This window comes from Crocuta crocuta, unplaced genomic scaffold (assembly GCF_008692635.1).
Source record: "Crocuta crocuta isolate KB4526 unplaced genomic scaffold, BGI_CrCroc_1.0 scaffold303, whole genome shotgun sequence".
NCBI classification, from domain to species: domain Eukaryota; kingdom Metazoa; phylum Chordata; class Mammalia; order Carnivora; family Hyaenidae; genus Crocuta; species Crocuta crocuta.
Window position 1 is genome coordinate 3,892,285 of NW_027528276.1, and position 17,253 is coordinate 3,909,537.

Sequence of the window (17,253 nt, forward strand, 5' to 3'; positions counted from 1 at the left end):
AGAGAGAGACAGCGTGAGCAGGGGAGGGTCAGAGACAGAGAGACAGAGAGAGACAGAGAGACAGAATCCAAAACAGGCTTCAGGCTCTGAGCTAGCTGTCAGCACAGAGCCTGACACGGGGCTCACACCCACGAACCATGAGATCATGACCTAAGCTGAAGTCAGACACTTAACCGACTAAGCCACCCAGGCACCTCTCTACCACATTTTTTTTTTTTTAATGTTTTATTTATTTCTAGGAAAGAGACAGAGAGACAGCGTGAGCAGGGGAGGGTCAGAGAGAGAGGGAGTCACAGACTGAAACAGGCTCCAGGCTCTGAGCTGGCAGTCAGCACAGAGCCCGACGCAGGGCTCGAACCCACGAACCGCAAGATCATGACCTGAGCGAAAGTCGGACGCTTAACCAACTAAGCCACCCAGGCGCCCCCACATTTTTAATGTCAGGTATATCTGCTGTTTTTTTTTAAAAAAAGTATCCTCTTTGTAAGCATTATTTTTCCAGATTGCAGTCTTTTATTTTTTTACTTTTAAAATTTTTATAAAGTTTACTCACTAAATTTTGAGTGAGAGAGTAAGAGAGCGTGATACGTGAGCAGGAGAGGGGTAGAGAAGGAGAGAGAGAGGGAATCCCAAGCAGGCTCTGTGCTGATGGCACAGAGCCTGATGTGGGGCTTGAACCCACAAACTGTGAGATCATGACCTGAGCCAAAATCAAGAGTCAGACGCTTAACTGACTGATCACCCAGGTGTCCCCAGATTTCAGTCTGTTAAATAGATCTTGGGGTACCTGGGTGGCTCAGTAGGTTGAGCATCCAACTCTTGGTTTCACCTCAGGTCATGTTCTCACAGTTTGTGGGTTCGAGCACTGCATCAGGCTCTGCGCTAACAGTGAGGGGCCTGCTTGGGATTCTCTCTCCCCCTCTCTCTGCCCCTATATCACTCATGTGCTCTCTTTCAAAATAAACTATAAATGAATGAATCCTAAGTTATTAGTCTGTATCTGCTCAAATTCAGAGGCTTGTGGATGTCAGTTAATTTGAGACCAGGTGTAACTCCATGGCAGCTTGAATAACAGTCACAGCGCCCCTTCTCACATGCCTGCTTTCACCTCAGTCACAGACATGAAAGTGATTCTGGGGTGTTGTCTTGTTTTGAGATTTCTTATGGGTAAAAGTTGTGGGTGATCATCTTAAATTCTTGTGAGTTAAGTAATCAGAAGTGGAGGCAGGTCTAAAATATTTTTTTTTTTAAATATTTTTATTTATTTCTAGGAGAGAGAGACAGCGTGAGCAGGGGAGGGTCAGAGAGAGAGGGAGATACAGACTCTGAAATAGGCTCCAGGCTCTGAGCTGGCAGTCAGCACAGAGCCCGACGCGGGGTTCGAACCCACGAACCGCGAGATCATGACCTAAGCGAAAGTCGGACGCTTAACCGACTAAGCCACCCAGGCGCCCCGAGGCAGGTCTAAAATATTAATGAAGGTTAGAGTCTGGCTTTTACAGGGCTTCTTTGGTGGTTTGGGGCCCTACTCATTGGCTGTAGGGAAGGGATATCCTGGGGGTGCTAAGTATGACTTTAAGAGGCCCATTCTTTGTATAATAAATGATCTCTAAAAAAACCCCAGTCACTCCCTCTTGCCAGCTTCTAACCACTTCCTATAAATGACAGCACACAGAACCATCTTAGTTTTGCTAAGTGAAAAATTTATTTTATTTTCAGAGAGGCAGTTCCCCTTCTCTTCTTTCTTCCTTCAGACAAACGTGCATATACACAAAGGCTGGAAACAAAATTTGTTACCTGTCATATATAGGAAAATGATGTATCCAAGGTATAGCATGCCATCTTATGAAGAGTAAATTACCTTGGATACCTTTCATTGTCTTCTCTAATGATAGTAGTAAGTTCAGAATATATCTTGATATTTGAGTGCTTTGGATTTTTTTCCTTCAAATTTCCTAGGTATTTTTGAATGGCACAAGTGTGTGATACATGATTTTCTAATTAAGACAGTTTTGCAATGAGGCAGACAAATGGTTTTCACTTTGAGAAATGAAAATATCGTGAAAATATTTATAAGATTGCAAAGAGGCAGTTGTATAAGGTGCTACAGACAGCACTAGCAGCGTGACATTCTGTGTTGAAGTTGAGATTCTTTCCGTAGAGCCGGGTGGGGCTATGTACAGAAGAAGATGTGTAAAGAATAAGTATTTCAAACATATAAATATCTAAATGTTTAACTTCAAGTTCATGCAGTTTGCCAGAACATTTTAGCAAAGGGAGACAGTGTGGTAAAATACATTGATTTGAAATCAAACAGGTAAAAGTTTAGACGTCATTTCATCCTCTTACTTTGTGACTTTGGGCAAAATAACTTGAATTTTCTAAGTCTANTATTTTTATTAAAAAATCTTTAAGAAAAATTTGAGTACATGTGACAATGTTCTTGATTTATAGAATTATTTATTATTTATTATTTATAAAATGTCCCCATTTATAGTATAATAATAAAAATATTAACTAATCTTGATAATATTATGAGGTTAAATAAAGTAACAGATGTGAACATGCTTTCTAGTAATTACTCAGTAAGTGTTAGTATACCATGGTATTAGTATAGTATATTATAATAAATGCCCTTTCAAGCAAGTTCATCTTCTTTGGCCATCACAGCTCCAAGGCTTCTCCACAGTAAGGGGTACATCATTACCATCTTTGTGTCCACCGTGTCTGGCATGATGCTCTGTATTTTTAAATGGAATGAATGGGGATGCCTGGGTGGCTCAGCATGTGGAGCATCTGACTCTTGATTTTGGCTCAAGTCACGATCCCAGGGTCGTAGGATTGAGCCCCGTGTTGGGCACTGTGCTGAGCATGGAACCTGCTGGAGATTCTCTCTCTCCCCCTCTGCCTGTCTCCTCCATTTGAGCACATGCTCTCCTTCTGTCTAAAATAAAAAAAAAAGAAATAAAATAAGTTGAATGAATGAATGGATGGATGAAATGCTCTGTTTCACAAGAGAGCCTTGCTCTAGAGGAGGCTCCGGCTTAGTTTCCACTGGATTGCACTATCAGTTTTCCTTCTGTAGCCCTTATTCCTTTCAGCAAACACTAGTACATTTCACATGCCAAGAAAAATTCTTGAAAAAAAAAAAGAAAAAGAAAATTTCTCTTGACCCTATATTCTTCTCTCTGCTCTCCTTTACAGTAAAATTCCGTGAGTTGTGTTTACTTTGTTGTCACTCATTCTTTCTTTTTTATATTTAACTTTAAAAAATCATTTTAAATTGAGGTATAATTGACACATTATGTTAGTTTCAGGGGTATAACATAATAATTTGATATTTGCGGGGTGCTTGGTTGGCTCAGTCAGTTACGCATCTGACTTTGGCTAAGGTCGTGATCTCACAGTTTGTGTTTGAGCCCTCTGTGCTGGTAGCTTGGAGCCTGGACCCTGCTTCAGATTCTGTGTCTCCCTTTCTCTCTCTACCCCTTTCCTGCTTGTGCTCTGCCTCTCTCTCAAAAATAAATAGACATTAAAATTTTTTTTGCATAATTTGATATTTGCATATATTGCAAAATAATCACCACAGTAAGTCTGGTTAACATCTGTCATCTTATATAGTTGCCAAAAGATTTTTTTTTCTTGTGGTGAGCACTTTAAAAACATTTTTTTTAAGTTTATTTATTTATTTTGAGAGAGAGAGTGAGAGCAGGGGAGGAGCACAGAGAGAGAGAGAGAGAGAGAGAGAGAGAGAGAGAGAGAGAGAGAGAATCCCAAGTAGACTCACACTGTCAGCACAGAGCCTAATGCTGGGCTTGAACTCACAAACTGAGATCATGACCTGAGCTGAAACCAAGAGCCAGAGGCTTAACCAACTGAGCCACCTAGGAACCCCTCTTGTGATGAACACTTTTAAGATCTACTCTCTTAGCAATTTTCACAGAGGGAATCCATTTTTAGATTTTTAACTATAGTCTCCATGCTGTTCATCATATCCCTAAAAATCCCATTCTCTCCTGAATCATTCCAGTCAAGCCATTTCTGGCATCCAAACTGCCCTTTTTAAAGTCATCAGCAACCTCCACATCGCTGAACTCACTGGTCCATTCTCAATCCTCGTCATGACACATTAATAGTTTTGACATGCTTAATTACTACTTTTTTTAAAAAGATTTTATTTTATTTTACTTTTTAAAATATTTTTTAATGTTTTATTTATTTCTAGGAGAGAGAGAGAGAGACAGCGTGAGCAGGAGAGGGTCAGAGAGAGAAGGAGTCACAGACTCTGAAACAGGCTCCAGGCTCTGAGCTGGCAGTCAGCACAGAGCCCGATGCGGGGCTCGAACCCACGAACCGCGAGATCATGACCTAAGCGAAAGTCGGACGCTTAACCGACTAAGCCACCCAGACGCCCCAAAAAGATTTTATTTTTAAGTAATCTCTACACCCTACATGGGGGCTCAAACCCAGGACCCCAAGATCAGACTCACATGCTCCACCGATTGAGCTAGCCAGGCAACCCTAATTACTACTACTTGAAACATTTCCTTCCCCTGGCTTCTAGGGCAGCATGCTCTTTGGTTTTCCTGATCCCCTGGCTTCTCTTTTTTTTTTTTAAAATTTTTTTTTTTTTAACAATTCATTTTTGAGAGAGAGACATAAAATGCATGCAGGAGGGACAGATAGAGAAGGAGACACGGAATCAGAAGGAGTCTCCAGGCTCTGAGCCATCAGCTAAGAGCCCAACGTGGGGCTCAAACTCAGAGAGTGCGAGATCATGACCTGAGCCAAAGTCAGATGCTCAACCAACTGAGCCACCCAGGTGCCGCTCCCCTGGCTTCTCTTATGTGGTTCTTACTCTTCCCTGTCTGATGTAGGGTTTCAGCACTTAGTCCATGAACTTGGTTGTCTCTTCTCTCTCTGTTCACTCCCCAAGGGATCTCACTCCATTTCCTGGCTTTAAAACTCATCCTGGGTCTTTCCTAGAATTCTAGATTCATATAGCCAACTGCATATTCAAAATTCCATTGGTATGTCTGCTAGGCATTTTAAACCTAATGTGTCCAAAAGGGAATTCCTGCCCACCCCCACCAAAACAAACAGCTACAATCACCAGTGAACCCCAGACCCTCTGCTTCTCTGCCAGTCTTTCCCAATTCAGGAAGTAGCAGTTCCGTTCTTTCAATTTCTCAGGCCAGAACTCTTGGAGCCATGACTTTATTCTTTCCTCACCCTACATCCATTCTATCAGCAAATCCTGATGACTCTTTCTTTATAATTTATCCAGAATATGACCACATCTCACAAGCTCTAACACCAGCTCTGTCCCAGCTGTTGTTTCTCAGCTACCAGTTTTCACTTGGATTATTATAATGGCATTTTAACTAGTTTCCTTGTTCCTGTTCTTGCTTTTCAGTAGTCTGTTCTCAGTATAGTAGCAAGAGTGATTCTTTTAAAACCCTAAGTTATGTCACTGTCTCACACAAAACTTTCCAAAGGTTTCCTACTTCACTTAGAATAAAAGCCAAAGTCTTTATAAATGGCCTACAGAGCCATAGGTGATCTGATCATCTCTCTTGCTTCATCTCCTGACACTCTCCCCTTCTCTCTTTGAGATCCAACCATTATAGTTTTCTCCATGTTCCCTGAACACACCAAACCTACTTTTGCCTCAGGGACTTTGCACTTGGTTTAAAAAAATTTTTGGCTCCTCTTTTCTCTAGATAGCCATATGACTTGTTTGCTCATATTCTTTTTTTTTTAAGTTTATTTATTTATTTTGAGAGAGAGAGATAGAGAGAGGACAAACAAGGAAGGGGCAGAAAGAGAGAGAGTGAGAGAATCCCAGGCAGGCACCTCTCTGTCAGAGTAGATCCTTGAGATCATGACTGGAGCCGAAATCAAAGAGTTTGAGGCTTAACTGACTTGGCCACCCAGGCGCTCCTGCTCATTTTCTTTAGGTCTCTGCTTAAATGCCATCTTATTAGAGAAGACTTCCCTGAACATAAAACTGTAAACTTGATTCTACCGGCACTTCCTCTCCTCTTCATCTCTTAGTATTCTCCTTTGTATTCCTGTGACAAAGTATTTGATTGTTTTTACTTTCTGTTTTTCCCTACTAGCATATAAGCCCCACGAGAGCAAGTTTTTTGTTTTGTTCACTACTGTGTTCCCTGCATCTAGGACAGGGCCTGGAATGTAGTACACAGGAAATACTTGCTGAGTGAGGGATAGATTAGCACAAAATTATAGATGATCTGGATGCCAGATTAAAATGTTCATATTGTATTTGTTCCTCCATCAAGGGCCCTTTATTATCCTTTTGGTTAGTAGATTATTCAAATTCACATAAAATCTAAAACACTTCCCTTTTATTTATTTATTTTAAAAGGCAGCTAAAAAAATACAAAGGTAACTTTACAGGCTTGAAAGTAATTTGCATTTTTAAAGCTTATTTGTGAGAGAACATAGCATATTGTCATACCATAGTATAAAAGGCATCCTAGGAATAAGTAAAGAGCTCATTTGGTAGCAAGATGAATCTATAACCCTTCCCTGAGTGAAAGGTGTCACAGAGGATGTTAGATGTGCTTCTTGCTGTTGAGTCTTCTATGTTGTATGTCCACAGTTCATTTTGTAAAATATGTCTTCGGAAAAAAGCAGATGAAAAGAGGAGCAGTGATACTGTGAGGCCTTTGCATGTTCGACTCAGGTTGTGTGCCCTTCCTTTCAGCCTTTTAAATGTGTTGGGTTTGTTGAAGTATAATTTATGTACAACAAAACTCACCCTTTGGGGTGAGTTTTGACAAATGTATACAGCTATGGAACTATCGCAGCAAAAAGGTTCCCTTCTGTTTTGTGTGTGTGTAATCAGTCCCTTCCCTCACCCCTATGCTTTGGCAACCACTTACCTGATTTCTGTCCCTATAGTTTTGCTGTTCTAGAATATCATATGGGTGGAACTATACGGTATGTAGCTTTTTGCATCTGGCTTCTTTCATGTAGTATAATGCTTCTGAGATTCATCCATCCTGTTGTAGTTTGTTACTTTTTCTTTGTAGTCCATTGTATGGGTTTGTTTATTAGTCCACCAGTTGATGGACTTGGGGCTGGTTCCAGATGTTTTGTTACTTTGAATACAGCTGCTCTTAATGTTTACACACAGGTCTTTGTGTGGACATGTTTTTACTTTTCTTGGGTAAATACTAGGAGTGATACTGCTTGGTCATTTGGTATGTGTACGTTCAACTTTATAAGAAATTGCCCAACCAGAGCGGTTGTGCCCATGTATACCCCCACCAGCAAGGTGTGAAAGTTCCAGTTGCTTCACATCCTTGCCAAAACTTGATATTATCAGTCTTTTTAATTTGAGTCATTCTAGTAGATACATAGTGGTAAAGTGTTTTCAGTTGCTGCTTCAGCATCTGTATCAAGTTTTCATTTGTAAGCAGGCCCTAGTTTTGTGGAAGGCATTGTTTCCTGCTGTCATTGAGTATCCTCGTATCCCCTCGGGCAGCTAGTGGAAATCAGGTGGATTTTCCAACTCTGAAAGCACACTGGTTTTTTGTTCTCCTTGTTCATCTTCATTAGGTCTTGATGTCAGATCGAGCTCATGGAGCTTGTTCTGTATGTGATCCTTTCTGTCATGATGTTCAGGTCCCTGCACTCCCCCCCCCCCCCCCCCCCCCCCCCCCCCCCCCCCCCCCNCTTATAATACATCCTTGAGTACTTGGCCCCCTCCTCCCTGTAAGTGGTTCCCTAGTAATTCTATGACTTTTTTCTTTTGGCTTCATCCTGAAGTCTGGTGTTCCAGCCTGGCTGGGAATGGAAAGTTAAGAGTGTGACGTCCTCTGACACCCTCCCTTCTTGCAGAGGGGTCTGAGGTTTGTTTGTTTAAGCTGAACAGAGGGTGCCAAAGATAGAATTTGAGTCAGCTCAGCACTAGCTTAGGCTCTCCTTTTCACTCTCCTGGTTCCTCCTTCCCTTTCCCCTCCCCCTCTAGCCAGTTGTTTCCTGGGCTTTGTCTGAGATACACTGTACAGTTTTAGCCCCATCTGGTAGTACTGCCTGCTGAAAAACAGTCAGAGGCGAGATGGAGGAGAAGCTGCCAGGAAGTTTCTGACAACAATGAGCTGTGGACCTCTGCCTCTGCGCTGATAGTAGGGGACAGCAGTAACCTCAGGAGAAAGGCATTCGGAGGCCTGCGCTGAGCTGTGGGCTTGTGGCTAACTTAGGAGAGGCCGAAGGAGGAGCGTGGAAATGCCTCTCTTAGATTCGTCCTATTTGCCATCAACCATCTTTATTTTGACTCATGTTCTGGGAATTGCGGGTGTTCTGTACTGGAAGAGATGTGCCAGGGGCAGAGCAGGTAACTTTTGTACCGAGGTATTCTTTAAATCCACTGTGGGGCTTTTGAGGGTGGGGTAAATGACGGCGGGCTTCCCAGTGGCTTTCCTTAAAGGGACAGTACGTTTTTGCTGGGATGCTGTCAGACCTAGAATGTGTATGGATGTACTGAAGAAACCCATTTGGGACCCAGGCTCTTCCCTGTTTTGTGAGACTGTCTGCTAAGAGAGGGTGCTGGTTTGATGAAGTGGTGTCTGAGCTCCAAGCTGAGGGAAGTGGCAATGGTGGTGACATGGGTCTTTCCTCAGAGAGTCAAGCTCTTCCTTTCTTAATCTCAAAGTGGCTTTTGGATCTTTGTTTTTAACCAAAACCTTACAGTAATTCTATATCCGCTAGGCCCTCTGGGTATAAATTTGAGAAAACTTGTGGGGTTAGAAAAGTTTCTGGATTTGGTGTATTTTCTGGTGAGAAAAGGCAGTGGAGGAAAGGCCAGTGAGAGGAAGGGGTGAATGGTGTCCCTGCCTAGGTGCTGCCTCCATTCTCTTTGATATGATTAAAACTGTTCCTTTTCCCTCAGGCAGCTGTATAGTTTACTTGTTTATCTGAGCTATCCTGTTCAATGCAAGGAAGTTAACTGTTCCTTTCCACAGGGAGCCAGACCCTGATACTTAAAAAAAAAAAAAAGTAGCAGACCCCTCTTTCTTCTAATACTTGCTCTTAGTTAAATTATATGCTTTTGGCTTCTAAGCCCAGTGTAGGAATCAACCTCACGTTTAGCTGTTTCTAAGTCTCCATGGTTGAGGATTAATAAAGTCTAACTTTTCCTGGAGTCCACCCTTGAATCTCAGTGCTTTTACTGCTGTCATTGTGACCCACCTGCTACCTTCCAGCCAATGTGTGGAGAACTTGTTACTTTGTATCTTACAAGTTAAGGTAGAGATTAATGACTTCTTACTTGGCTTGCTATTAAAAGTTCATGAATGCTTGACAGAATTAGAATTAGATTCAGTCATTCCCCAGTGTCCTTTCCAGTAAGTCCCAGAAAAGCTTTTGACTAAATATTCAGATCCCAGCATGTCTCTATATCAGCAAAAACACACATTTAGAAATATGTTTGCTGTGTCGTGGTGTGTTTAAAGAGGTAACCCAAAGTAACTTTCCTGGAATGTAAGTCTGTATTGAAGCTTAGAAAGAAAATGGCAGGCATGAATTACTTGGCCCTGTATACCATTTCATATGCATTGAGAAAGTAATTATCATCTAGGCTGAGGCTGCTGATTCCCATTCCCTTTGCACTATGGTAATGGCATTTCTAAACCACCAATTGATTAATATTTTAAGAGTTTATCTTTAATATAGGATTTTCTTTTTTTTCTTCTTTCTTTCTTTCTTTCTTTCTTTTTACTTATTTATTTATTTATTTACAATATAGGATTTTCTATGATACTTAGGAGGCAGACTCCTATCTTTTAGGTGGTTTCTGTTTTATGTTTTAGAAATGTGAATTTCATAAACAGCCATAAAATACATTGAAATGAAAAGAAAATAAATTGTAAAAGCTTTTTATTTCTATGAGACAACTTTGGTTCTAGTATGTAATAGTTAATTGGGAATGTGTTGTGTTCAGTTTATCTGTAAAATTGGAGCAGGAATTTTCTATTTGGTGACCATGGATACCAAAACTTACGCAGAAATGCTTAAGAGATTCTGTACCCATTTTATTTTAATTTCAACTTTGAGATGTATTTTATCTATTTAAAATGTATTTAAAAGTAACATGTATGCCTTTGGGGCACCTGGGTGGCTTCAATTGGCTAAGCATCTCACTTTAGCTTAGGTCATGATCTCGTGGTCTGTGGGTTTGAACCCTGTATTGGGTTCTGCTGACAGCTCAGAGCCTGGAGCCTGCTTCAGATTCTGTCTCTCTGTCTGTCTCTGCCTCGTTTCTCTCTCAAAAAGAAATAAACATTAAAAAAAAAAGTAACATGTATGCTCTAATGTACTACCTGCCAGTTGGACATCACCAGAATAAAGTTTCTCCACCATCTCTGTGTATATATTTAACTGTTTATAAATTCTGGGCAAGGCTCAGTTGTATGTATGGGCTCAGCTGCTCAGTCCATAGTGAGTAGGTAACACATTGCTAAGTGATGACACTGTAATACTGGCTGAGCATGTACTAAAAGTTTATGTGCTTCTTGTCCTACATTTCCAGTTGTATTTACATATTACAAAAAATGTACATAGTTTTAGATGTTGAAGGTATTTGGTTTTGAAACCAATATTTCTGCTGTTCTTGTATCAGTTTGAGTAATATCCTGAGAGTACCAGGCACACTGTGAAACTGTTACTGTTTGTTGATGTTTGTATGAACCAGTTTTTAAAAAAGGCCTCACTGTATTGCATGACATAGAAATAGACCGGATGCTGATGCTTTTATAACTGTAATTAGTTGATCTCTAATTTTAATCAAAATTACTTAATTGGTTATACCATTTAGCTTTAAAACAGGTAATATACATTTGAAGCTATAACACTGATTCATACTATTAAACACTGCTTTATTTATTTTTTTAAATGCCACTTTTATGTGTTCTATATGTTGAGTTGCATGTAAGATTTGTTTGAAAATGTGTTCTGTGTGGGGGCGCCTGGGTGGCTTAGTCAGTTAAGCGTCAGACTTTCGCTTAGGTCATGATCTCGCCGTTCGTGGGTTCGAGCCCCACGTCAGGGGGCTGTGTTGACTGCCAGCTGACTGCCAGCTCAGAGCCTGGAGCCTGTTTCAGAGTCTGTCACTCCCTCTCTCTCTGACCCTCCCCTGCTCACGCTGTCTCTCTCTCTCTCCTAGAAATAAATAAAACATTTAAAAAAAAAAGAAAATGTGTTCTGTGAGAGTTAAAAACGATTAGGTAGTTTCTTTTTCTTTTCTTTTTTTCCCTTTTCTTTCTTTCTTTCTTTCTTTCTTTCTTTCTTTCTTCTTTCTTTCTCCTCCCTCCCTCCCTCTCTTTCTTTCTTTCTTTCTTTCTTTCTTTCTTTCTTTCTTTCTTTCTTTCGAGAAAGATCGAGTGTTCAGAGAGAAGCAGAGAGAGAGGGAGACAGAGGATCTGAAGTGGCCCTGTGCTGATAGCAGAGAGCCCCATGTGGGGGCTTGAACCAGACTCAACAAACTCTGAGGTCATGACCTGAGGCAAAGTCTCATACTTAACTGACTGAGCCACTCAGGGGCCCCTAAAAACCTCTAGGTAGTTTCAGGGTTCCTTGCAGTTCTGTGGTTCTAAGATGCTGTGTTCTGGTAAATCCTCACTGTGTTTGTATAGATTTCTGATTTCTTCCGCTCTTAAAGTTGATAACATATTCTGTTTTGCTTGTAGAGTTGGAAGGGACCTTACATATTAACCAGTCCAACCTCTTAATCCTAATCTTAACTTTATTAGAAGTCATTCTTCCTTTGCTTGAAGGTCTCTGATGGTACAGCATACAGCCTATGGACTATTCATTGTGTTGGTAACTAGAGAGTTCTTTTTTAATTTGAAAGCTGCCTCTTTTTTTTTTTCTTTGTAAAGCTTATTTATTTTATGAGAGGGCGTGAGTGGGGGAAGGGCACAGAGAGAGGGCGAGAGACCATCCTAAGCACAGAGCTCGGGGCTTGCACTCACAAACCATGAGATCAGGACTGGAGCCGAAATCAAGGGTCAGATGTTCAACAGACTAAGCCATCCAGGTGCCCCAGAAGCTGCCTTTTTGTAACTTAGGCCCATTAGTCGAAATTCTGCCTGGCAAAGATCCGATCTACTTTCTCTCCAAGGTGTTGGGCTTGCCTAGGTTAGAAGACTATCTTTGGCAATCCAGACTCTTTCATCTCATTTACTATATATGATTCCCTAACTCATTATTTTAGTATTCCCTTTGGACAGTTAAATCCGTTGTTTTTGCTTTGAAAATTTGGAGGCCATGTGTGCATGTGGAGAGGTGAAGAGAGCAGAAACATGGGGAAAGAATCACTGATCCTTCACTTTTCTTAGTTTTTTCCCTAGATGTTATGGGTCCCTTTGTGAGTTCTGGTTATATAAGCACATGGCTTTTACAACCACATCCCTAAGTCACCATCTCTTCAGCGGATGTAAACAAGATACAGGAAGACATGGACAGTTTGTATTGAAGTCTTGTAATATCTGTAAAACAGCACATTGCATTCAATTAGTATTTATATTTTTAAATAGTTTTCAGTACACCCTGTTCACACCTACATTCACATATATCATCTTATTATTACAAAAACTTGCTGTCAGAATAATCTCTTTCCCCCATACTCCTTCCCATCCATGTAGCCAGAATTACCTTTCTGAAATACAGAGCTTTATGTGTCACTCTTCTGCTTAAAATCCATCAATGCTTCCCCTCTGCTTTTAGAAGAAAGTTCAAACTTTTCAGCATGACATGAAAGCGTGGGGCACCTTGCTGGCTCAGTCAGTAGAGCATGCGACTCTCGGTCTCCAGGTCATGAGTTGGAGTCCCATGTTGAGAGCAGAGATTACTTTTTTTTTTAAGATTTTTTATAATCTGCCCCCTGTGTATTTCACCAGTTCCATTCCCTGTCTTGGTCTCATAAGCAGCTAGTACTCCAGAATCATATAAAAACTTGCAAATCTCTATCCCAAATGTCCATACCATCTTTTCAGATGGACTACTTGATGCTTGTCCCTCAAGGTAAGTGGTTACTGCCTCTGGAAAGTCTGTCTCCACTGAAGTAAGGCTTTCTCTTCTGTGATCCAGTAGCATTGTGTTAATGTTCTTATGCAAACCTGTATTATCATCTTGCTCTGTCTGTCTCTCCCCACTAATTAGAGGCTGTTAGACTGTAAGATCTTTAAGAACAGGGACTCTTACTCACCTCAGTTTCTCAGGTGTCTGAGACAAAATAGCTGTCAGCAAATGTTACATGAACAAATAAAATGAAAAAATTAAGATAGCACTAGATGTATCTTAATTTGTACAGCACAAGCTATAGTAGGGAACTTGTCCTATTGATTTATGTATTTATAGGGTTTGGTTTAGCTTGACATGTGGCCTAAAGTAGGTGCTCCATATAAAATAATTGAATGATAGAGAGTTGCCCAGTGTATTAGTTTATTAATAAGTCACCTTGTTATAGCATAAATGGAAAGAAAGCTTTATGGTTCCCTGAGAAGAATATTTGCCAAAGGAAAAATGTGTCCCTCTCTGGGATCTTGTTTTCTTTATCTGTAAAATAAAAGTGTTGGCCTTTCCAGTCTCTTAAGGTTCTTTCTATTTTCTTTTTTTTTTTTAATTAAAAAAAATTTTTTTAATGTTTATTTATTTTGAGAGAGAGACAGAGTGCTAGCAGGGGAGGGGCAGAGAGAGAGGAAGACAGAATCTGAAGCAGGCTCCAGGCTCTGAGCTATCAGCACAGAACCTGATGCGGGGCTCGAACCCACAAGTGGTGAGATCATGACCTGAGCTGAAGTGGGAGGCTCAACCGACTGAGCCACCCAGACACCCCACCATTTTCAACATCCCACTGGGAAGACTGGGTATAACTCCTAGATCTGGACCATGTGGAGTACAACCTAAGATTGCGTCAGTTTTTTTTTTTTTTTTTTACGCAGCTCCATTACACTGTTGAGTCTATTAAACAAGTTCAGTTATAAAATCATCAGACTCTGCAGGAATTGCTGTTATCTCCCCTCTAGACACCACTGTGCCTTTAGTTTTCTTGAACTTCAGCACACAACTTACAGGTATTCTAGTTACATTTTGTCCTGTGAGACTTGGCATCAGTTTTGAGGTTGTTCTGAAGTTGATTTCTCCATTTATCACATTAGCTGTGCATCTTCCATTTATATTATCTGAAAATGTGTTAGGAATATAACAGGCACTCAGTAAATAAGTAAATGGTCATATATCTAGTATCGTTATTCAGATAATGAAACCATTAGCTGTTTTAATCAAGATGGAGCCTTTGTCTTTTTCTTTCCTTAGCTTTTTTTTTTTTTTCCCTAGATCTGTGCAGTGTGTAGAAAGACCACTGAACTTGGAGTCAGGAGATCTGGGTTCCTAGTCCTGGCTCTTCTGCTGACTACTAGGAGATTTTAGGTCACTTACTTCCTCTGGACTTCAAATTTCCAGTCTGAATGAGAAGAATAAAGATTAAGGTCTCTAAATTTCTGTGATTCTGCCAGTCCAATCATCTGGCCTGGACGTGGATGTAGCATGGAGTTGTGGTTGAGAGTCTGAGTCAGACTGCTTGTGTTATCATGCTAGCTCTGCCACTACTGGCAGATTGACATCATTCTATCTGGGCCTGTGTTTCCTTGTCTGTAAAGTCGGGTTAATGATACTGTGTGGTTGTTTTGAGTTAGTTTTTAGAATACATTCTACACATGGTAAGGACTATACAGTTTTTTTTTTTAAATTTGTTTGTTTAAGTTTATTTATTTATTTTTTCAGTAATCTCTGAACCCAAAGTGGGACTGGAACTCATGAGCCAGAGATCAAGAGTCACATGCTCTTTTTCTGACTGAGCCAGCCTGCTGCTCCAAAGACTAAATAGTTGTTTACTATCATCATGATACTTGTTTCACAAAAGATATCATTGAGGACATAGTAATTTCCTTTAGGCTGCAGGGACAAAATATAAATATTTGTCTTTACAGTTGGGAATGAAGAAATGTGAAAGAAGCCAATGTGGGAGTATACGAAAAGTTAGTGACATATTATGAATCATTGTCTTACATATTAGAAGGAAAGACTTCTGTGTCTGCTTTAATATCCTTAACAGTGGGTGATTCTGGCATTTAAAGAAACAAATGTATATAGCTTTGTTTTTCTGTGATGCTGTAAGAATGCCAGTAGTTGTAAATTCTCTAATATCGTCTAGCCATGTATAGAAATACTGGCTTGAATCTCACCCATTCAACATTTTATTTATTTTTTATTTTTATTTTTTCCCCACCCAGCATTCTAACTATCTGCAGGTAGCAATCAGAGTCACTTTCTCCTTGACTCTAACATTTCTGAACATGCAGTGACCGATGGCATGACTAAAAGTTGGGCAAAAAAGAAGGTGAATGGCTGGGGGAATCACTGCTCAGGCTGGCCTCCTCTGAATAATTAAGAGCTGTCTTTTTTTTTTTTTTTTAATGTTTATTTATTTATTTTGAGAAAGAGCGAATGTATGCATGGTGGGGAGGCAGAAGAGAGAGGGAGAGATAGAACCGTGAACAGGCTCCCCACTGTCAGCATGGATCCCAATGCAGGGCTGGATCTCACGAACTGTGAGATCACGACCTGAGCTAAAATCAAGAGTTGGATGCTTAACTGACTGAGGTGCCCCAAGAGCTGACTGTCTTTTTTTTTTTTTTTTTTTTTAATTTTTAAAATTTATTTCTGAGAGAGAGAGACAGCATGAGCAGGGGAGGGTCAGAGAGAGAGGGAGACTCAGAATCTGAAACAGTCTCCAGGCTCTGAGCTGTCAGCACAGAGGCGACACGGGGCTCAAACCCATGAACTGTGAGATCCTGACTTGAGCCAAGTCAGACATGTAACCGACTGAGCCACCCAGGCGCCCCAAGAGCTGACTGTCTTCACCAAAGTCTTCCTGCTGTGAGCAGTAGCTTCCCTTTTGAGGTTCAGGACCTCCTAGGATCCTGGGAGAGAAGGCCTGTCTCCAGGCAGCTAGACTGACCCTGTCCCCAGGACTCTCTCCCCTGTTTTCCTCAGTCCACAGTGCCTTCAGGGGAAATGGGTTCTGCTTGGATGCCAGGGGAGTAAGGAGAAGGTGGGCTTTGGTTCAACTTTTCTAGACCTTACCCAGTGATGATTATTTTGACTTTTCGCGTCTGTGAAATTATTTAGTATTTCTTTTTTTTTTTTAATTTTTTTTAATGTTTTTATTTCTAGGAGAGAGAGAGAGCGTGAGCAGGGGAGGGTCAGAGAGAGAGGGAGTCACAGATTGAAACAGGCTCCAGGCTCTGAGCTGGCAGTCAGCACAGAGCCCGACGCGGGGCTTGAACCCACGAACCGCGAGATCATGACCTAAGCAAAAGTCGGACGCCCAACCGACTAAGCCACGCAGGCGCCCCTTCTTTTTTTTTTCTTTTAAATTATTTAGTATTTCTAGAAGTTGCCCCACATATTCATTTGGGATATGGCCTAAATCTCTAGTTGCCTATAGTCAAATATTTTTATTTAGTTGTCTTCCCAGGAATAGTCCACATTCATAAATATACAGCTTCCACATGGCAGTGTAGTTACTCTGGATTAGGTCCTTCCTAGAAACATCAGGGTATAACAGGGGGCATAGCTTTGGAGCTGGACAAATGGCCATTAATCTTGGTCAAGTTATTTATTTAGCCTTTTAAAAATATTTTCATTTCTAGGAGCACCTGGGTGCCTCAGTTGGTTAAGCATCTGACTTTGGCTTGGGTCATGATTTCCTCTTTCGTGGATTTGAGCCCTGCATCTGGCTCTGTGCTGACAGCTCAGAGCCTGGAGCTTGCTTCAGATTCATTCTCTCTCTCTCTCTCTCTCTCTCTCTCTCTCTCTCTCTCTCTCTCCCCCCCTCTCTCCCTCTCTCTCTCTCTCCCTCCCTCCCTCCCCCCATTCATGCTGTCTCTCTCTCTCCCCCCTCAAAAATAAATACTAAAAAATTTAAAAAAATATTTTCATTTCTAAAGCAGAAATGATAATACTTGTCTTAGAGAATTGTTGGGATTAGGTGAAATTATATTCTTAGCACATCACCTGTGAACTAACAGTTACAGTAGAAACTCAGTTAATTTTAGCTTAAGTTATTGCTTGCCTTCCAAACATGTGTGAGACCAAGATAGGAGGCAGAAGGCTCAAGACTCAGGAAATTTAAATCAGATAAAGGAAATGGTTACTAAA

At 40.8% G+C, this 17,253-nt stretch overlaps 1 protein-coding gene across 1 annotated transcript in view; it reads left to right on the forward strand.

The window, feature by feature from the left end:
* The first annotated feature begins 8,111 nt into the window (after positions 1-8,111).
* Positions 8,112-17,253, forward strand: part of MACF1 (microtubule actin crosslinking factor 1) — a 229,559-nt gene continuing 220,417 nt past the window's right edge. The window contains exon 1 of the mRNA XM_077753196.1: positions 8,112-8,368. Coding sequence (XP_077609322.1) covers positions 8,260-8,368 — 109 coding nt within the window. The 5' untranslated portion in view covers positions 8,112-8,259. The remainder of the gene's footprint in view (positions 8,369-17,253) is intronic.